The 7,207-nt window shown below is 32.0% G+C and overlaps 1 protein-coding gene across 1 annotated transcript; it reads left to right on the top strand.

The window, feature by feature from the left end:
• The first annotated feature begins 5,673 nt into the window (after nt 1–5,673).
• Nucleotides 5,674–6,733, top strand: LOC133310416 (transcription factor TCP4-like). Its single transcript, XM_061511348.1, has one exon. It carries the CDS (start codon nt 5,729–5,731, stop codon nt 6,731–6,733), a length of 1,005 nt encoding a protein of 334 aa, XP_061367332.1. The 5' UTR covers nt 5,674–5,728.
• The last annotated feature ends 474 nt before the right edge of the window (nt 6,734–7,207 follow it).

The raw sequence follows: 7,207 nt of genomic DNA, 5'->3' as shown, positions 1-7,207 counted from the left end.
CTGCAATTCAAAAGCTTGGTCTTAGAGCCTCTCAGGCTGGCCCAATATATTAGTTTTTATTTTAATTTTTTTACTACTTGTAATAGTCTTCTTTTTCTCCTCAAGACTTTTTGAATGATTTTGTTTTATATTATGCTATTTGGATATACATTGAATTTATGAATATTTATAGAATTACTAGTATTGTTGATTGTATATTCTGTTTCGATAAAAAAAAAATTATCTTTTTTTCTTAAACAGGCTAAGAGGCTAAACCATACTTTTATTTTTTGTAAACAAGACAGGCCACAGGCCGATAATTATATTTATAACAGGTAACAGGCTTGGTCAGGCTAACACATTTAGGGCATGTTTGGTGCATAGTATAGTATAAGACCTGATAGTTTAAGGCCTAATTGTATAAGACCTGATTAAATTTTAATATTATCCAGCGTTTGGCATGGTATTTTATAAAATAATATATTATATAAGATAATATCATCTAGTATTTGGTAATGCACTGTATAATACTATATAGGATAAAATAAATATTTTTAATAAAATATCGTTTAATAAAGAATTTATATAATTCTTCAAAAAATGTCATTTTATAAAAATCTATTTATCAGCGTGTCCAAATAATAAATTAATTTTTATAAAAAAAAATATTCAGTATTTTAAGATTAATATATTGAAAAACTAATTTTTATTTTAATGTATTAATATTAAAATAATATATTCATTTTTGAGAATTGCACCGGTCAACGATATTAATACACTAACCCCTTATCAGGCTTAATCATTTCTCCTTAGACCGGATTAAATTATACATCGTTTCGATGTATTAAGGGATTGTGCTGTATAAGTTTATACCATACGATGGTCACACCAAATAACTGAAAATGTTAAAATGTATAGTATAAGCTTATACTATCAGGTCTTATACATCACACCAAACAGGTCCTTAAGCACAGGCTAACCTTTTAAGACCAAAACTCAGCTCGACTCGACCCGTTAAAACATCTACTGTTAAGCTTACTAAGTAAATAAAAACTGAATTTGAACAAAAAAAAAATCCATGTATAATGCGAGAGTAAATAGAGTTCTGTTATCATGAATTCGAATTCATGATGTGATCTTGTCTATTTGTTTTGCTTAATTTAAAAGATAAGTCAAATTCATATATTTGTATATATAATAAAAGGGTTTTATAAGAGTTATGTTGTAGGAAAAATGATTGTGTTATATTATAGAGATTTGTTTTGAGTGTCGTAGCTTTTTTTTTTTCTTCAAAACATGTGGGTTCCACAAAATGTTGTGTGTGTAGAAAAAATTTTATGATCATCTTAAATGACGAAAGCAAACTCATAATAAAAATTAAGTTATGGGCGTATCGCTATATATAGATTTCAATATTTCATAGTAGGAAAAAATGTTTGTCTTTTTAGATGACACAACTTATATCATTTTACTCTCACAAAGAGATGAGACCCACACTTTTATATTTTTTTTTCCACTCTCTCTTCCTTTATCTATCTCTTTCTCTAACTTAAAATAACACAAATTTACATCCTTTAAAATGATACACATTTTTTCCTTCATAATATATCATAGACTCATAGTTCATTTTAACAAAACTCATAGTTAGCATTAATTAATTGCAGCTTTAGAATCAAAACCTATAGCCGCGCTATAGTCCGAATGTCAAAATGGCCTTCTGTCAATATTAATGAGCATTCGAGGTATAGGAATAGGACTATAGGTTAGAAGCGTTAGAGTGAAAGAAATATAATAATTTATTAGATGTAAAATTAATGTGAATATTATAACAAAAAAAATACTGATGTTAAAGTGTCATTATCTTTTGTGTAAAATGTATTCCTCTTCCTCCTCATGAGAATTGCTTGGAATACATTGCCATTTCATTTATTTTGAAAAATTACACTCCCTTCACTTGAGAGATAAAATGTGCTATACTTTAATTTATTCTAATGTAAATGAACCTCTTGACAGTGATAAACAACAATAAACAAATCTCCCCATGAGTATTTTTCCTTCATGTACAACTCTTAGAATCACTAGCAATTAATTTTAAATACTTTACTATCGAGTGAAATAAATTTTTTAAAACCCTTATTATCAGTTTTTGAACTTGACCCAAAAATTTTCATTTTAACCTTCAATAGTTTCAAAGTCAGATAATAGAGATTCAAAACTATCCACATATGACACTAAGATTCATTAAGAGAAAAAAAATGTTTTGAAGAGACTGTTTATATACATATGGATTAAAGTATAACACATTAATTTATTATAGGAGAGGCCGAGAGGGGGATATAACTTTTCAGAATAGAGAGGATGAAGTGAATTTTTTTTTTTAATACAAAAGATGAAGTGAATTTTAAGTGAGGGCAAATCTGTAGAATACATTTCTCTATTATCCATCTAAAGGAGTTGGGAAAATCAATAAAAAGTGTAAAAAAAGTATTATAAGATGCTTGATTCTAAATTTATAGATTTAATGAAAACTTGGCATTTTATAGAATCAAACATCATATAATACATATATAGCTGACCCCAAATGTACATATATTTCAAATACAAAATGTTTTTGCATATCATTCACTTAATTATTTTAAATTCATAGCATTGTTAATTTGTTCATTAGATTAGCAAAAAAATAAAGAGAAAAGGATTAATTAAAAGAAAAACTTAAAGAGTTCATACTTGACACTCCAATTGCTCGTAAACAAATTAAAAAAAATAAAAAGAGTTAATTCAAGTGGTACATGCTTAATTCCGTTTAAGTATAGTTTGAGTTTAAGTCCATGTGGATGCAAAAAAAATTTCCTTTGAGAGAGCGATCTCCACCATGACGTGGATGTTTCTGACTCGAACAAAATTGCCTTCCGCTGATGATATCTATGGTTTATCAAAAAAAAAAAAAAAAAAAAAAAAAAAACTCTTTGGGATGCTTTCGCATGTTCTCTACCATATGCCTTATCCAACTTTTTATCTAGTTTTCATCATGCTCAAGATTCCAGTCATATAGGCATGATGTAAACTTTTGGGGAAGTGACTTAGCTTTAAAGGAAAGGGCATTTACCTTTTTCTGATGTAATTAACTAATTATTATGATTGACAAAAAATGAACGAAACAAAGGGCAGAACAGAATAGAAAAAATATAGCAAAATGGATAAGAAAGAAAAGAAAAGAAAAGAAAGAGAATTCGTATGAATTTGGGTAAACCTCGATACACAATTTGGAGGTAGAGATAAAGGTTAATTGTTCGTAATTTTATCCTTATATTTTTGTAAAGAAATTGTTTTCCAAAATTGAAAAAGAAGTAATTATTGATTTATACATCGGACAACTGATATCCTCTCATACCACCTCATTTTCTTCATTCACCAAAAGCTAATGTTGCACTAATCAAGTGCCTAGAGATGAAGAAAAACTCCATAACAAAGTAGTTTTTTCTTCCTTTTCTCAACTTTAGACACCTAGGAATCAACTTGTACGTGTCATAGCAGAAAGACTTGGGCGGCTTGTGAGTTGTGACCATCCAATTATGTACCTAGGAGGCAGAACTTCCACACAGATTATTTGATTCCTGAAAAGGATTTGTAGCATATCCACCACATTTCAGTCATCTCATCATAACCTCTGCACGTCCCTTTTTTTTTCTCCACTGAAATCTTACTCTTATGTTTAAATTTGTACATTTTCAGTTGGGTTTTTCGTTTGTCATGCAACATGACATTGTAAAATTTTCAACACACACAATATTTTGTGGGGTTCACACTTTTTGAAGAAAAAAAAAACCTACGGCACGCAAAACGAATCTCTATAATATTACACAACTACTTTTTTTACAACATAACTCTTATAAAACCTTTTTCAGTTTATACTTACATTTATGGGGAAAAGGGTAAAAAAAAAAAAAAGAAAGAAGCATATCAATTTATCTCTCCTCTATTACTGTAGAATCGGTAGGTGTAAAAGGAAAATTTAGAAAACTAAGTGGTGGACGTTTTGTTTCTTGTTACTTCTCCCATATATGTTGGTCTAAAGCAGATACAATGTAAAGCGCATGCCAGTATGTTGAAGTATATGCTTTAAAAGTCTCATTCAAATGTGCCAAATCAAGGTTACTAATAATTTTTATTGTGAAAAGCAATGAAAAAAAATAAAAAATCATATGATATCAACTTGAGGCATGGCATACCCTAATATTTATCTTCTTTAATTTTCTTCCTCCCTTAGAAGGATATGCAATTGATAATGGTGTAAAATTTTATCCACTTGCGCTACTCAATACACTTTTTGTATGTTGGGTAACGTCTCTAATACTAAAAAATAAAAAGTAGAGAACACAACAAATTATTATGGCTTGTTAAATTTGCCACTTAAAACATGAAAAAGGTTTCCAAAATTTGCTATGTTTCAGAATCAACAGGCTCGTTAAATGCATGCAACCTATTCTGAAATTAGATTTGAAATTCCCTATTCTACTTGAGCAAAATTTCCTCTCTTTTGAGTGTTCTAGGAAGCATGAATTTAGTTGGTAGAAAATTGAGTAAAAGCATAATGAGAGTGCAAAATAGGGGAGAGGGTATATGCTGTTCTTTTTAGGGGAATCACTCATTTCTTAAAAGAGAGAAAAGAAACCAAATTTTTTTTAAATATCATTGTCATTTGTCAAACCTTTCAAAAGGCGTGGGTGGAAATAGGCCCTTGATAGTTACCTCTGTATCATTGATGAACTTGATAATCATAACTCATCACTAGCAACTTGGGGTTATTAGAGATATTAAAGTGGTTCAAGAGTATATATATATATATATATATATATATATATTAGAAGAGAAAGCTTAAGGGAGAGCTAAACTATAAAGAAATGACTGCAAGAGAGGTTGTGATAAGGTCTCACATTTGAGATTGTGGGGCTAAAAACGACCAAAAGATCTTTAATCTTTTCTCTGACCAAACTCTGCCACGCTTTGCAGAAGCATCCACCAGCTCTATTAAGCCAAGGTACTTTTTTTTACCCTCAATGTGTATCCATCAATTCTTTCTTGAAAACCTTTTGAAACATGTGATATCTCAGCTCATAGTTAAATCAGAGTTCAATGTATTTTACTAGTTTGTGTTTTTACCCTCCTAGTACAATCGGTTTAAGTTGAAAATTCTGCATATTCTTCTTCAAATTTTGAGTGCCCACATAGAAGATACGACCAATCTACCAATTTACTCTGTCCTTTTACTCTTTGTAGATGAAATCCACATAGATAAGATTATAGGTCACATAAAGAAGCATTGAGTAATAAACTTTAGTTTGTTTGTATTCATATGGCTTTGTGAGTGCTGGTGTTATTGGGTAAAAGGAATCTGAAAGATTGCAATAGCAGGTGTTGGCTTTTTGGGACCAGTAGCAGTTGCAGAATTGTCACAATTGCATGCTGTGGACAGCTGCAGATTAAGGGCCACAAGAACTAATAGTTAAGAGCAACAAGAACAATAGCAAAGTGTGTCTACCTAAAGAAAACAAATCCCTATAAGAAAAAAAAAACAGTGAGTCACATATAAGGAAAAAAATATCTGGATTTCATTGGGAATCTACTGCAACCATTAAGTCCTATACAAAGAGCACATGAATCACAAAAACAAAATTTGAGCACATACACTCATTATCAATATCCTCATCAAGAGGGCATAATTTCCGACCAAACCATAGAACATATAAACATGAGGACCAATGAAGGAGAGATTGTTCAAGTAGAAGGAGGCCACATTGTTCGATCCACAGGTAGAAAAGATAGGCACAGCAAGGTTTGCACTTCCAAAGGTCCTCGTGATCGCAGGGTTAGGCTCTCAGCACACACAGCCATTGAATTCTATGATGTTCAAGATCGTCTTGGCTATGACCGACCCAGCAAAGCTGTGGACTGGCTCATCAAGAAAGCAAAGCCTTCCATTGACAAGCTTGCTGAGCTTCCTCCATGGAATCCAATTGCTGAAACTAATGAAGCTCATGGGGAAGATCAAAACGCAGGCTCAAGTAGCATGGTCATTGGAGAACAACAATCAGAGTCTTCTGGTTACAATTTTCATTTCCAAAACCATTCACCTTTCATTTCACCACACGTTGACACTGACCCTATAGCTTTCTTTCCCACTACCTCTTCTACTTCTTCCTCCATCAATTTTCAAAGCTACCCTCCTGATATTATCTCAAGAACCAACATCTCCACAGAAGATCTTGGTCTGTCTCTTCATTCCTTCCAAGACCACCCTGGTTTGATTCATTGGCAATCACAAGAAGAAGCAGGTGCAAATCAAACACCTTCAAATCAACACCAAACTCTTTTTGCTGGCTCAACTCCAACCGGGTTTGAGAACTATCATCAGAGAACTGTGACTTGGAACAATGAAGCAACTGCGGATCATATAAACAGAATGGGGTTCATGATCAACTCACAGCAGCAATTTCTAGGCCAAGGTTCAGCTTCAGCATATTCTCAAAATGGGACCCTTCAGTCCAGTTTTTCACCTTCAGTTCGTTCTTGGAATGAAATTCCAATGGCTTCCTCAGAGCACCAAAGGTCCCAACCAGTTCATCAACCTTCAATCTTTGGCAGCAGGTTTCTGCCTGATGGATTAGCAGGGTTCTGCATTCCACCTAGAATTCAAGGTGAGGAAGAGAACCATGGAGTTGCTTCATCTTCTGCTTCTGCTAGTTCTCACCACTGATTCCAAACAAGAACTGAGCAATGTTGTGTTCTTCCTATCAGGTGAATATCCCACTGATAATATTATCATAAAGTTGTAATCTTTTGCTTTTATGGAACAAATAATAAAAATTCGGCAAAGAAATTTCACATGCAAAGCTGCAAATCCAGTTGATAAATTTCTCTCATGCATCTTATTATATGCAGGAGCATTCTCTACCAGATTTGCAACTGAGTGAAGATTAAATGGACACATTCTTATGATCTACAAAATTCTCCTTTCAATGTTTGTTTTTTTGGCTTTTTTTTTTTTTTTTGGTTTTAAATTAAAAGTAGCTATCTATGTATGTATATAGTCCTCAGTGTTTTGTGAATGTTGAGAATAACATAGTTCATCTGATAAAAAAAAAAAGAGGTCACATGTCCATTCTTGGTGAAACCCACTTCAAGAAAAACAGAATCTAACATGATTTTGATTTATTCTCTCCTATGATAG

Source organism: Gastrolobium bilobum, unplaced genomic scaffold, assembly GCF_033153095.1.
Source record: "Gastrolobium bilobum isolate Gb01-03AN ecotype WA unplaced genomic scaffold, APGP_CSIRO_Gbil_v1 utg20292, whole genome shotgun sequence".
In the NCBI taxonomy this organism is placed as follows: domain Eukaryota; kingdom Viridiplantae; phylum Streptophyta; class Magnoliopsida; order Fabales; family Fabaceae; genus Gastrolobium; species Gastrolobium bilobum.
This window is presented reverse-complemented; position numbering and strand designations above follow the sequence as displayed.

Excerpts from the sequence above, each read along its gene's own strand:
- LOC133310416 (XM_061511348.1), top strand. The coding sequence starts at position 5,729 with ATGAGGACCAATGAAGGAGAGATTGTTCAAGTAGAAGGAGGCCACATT.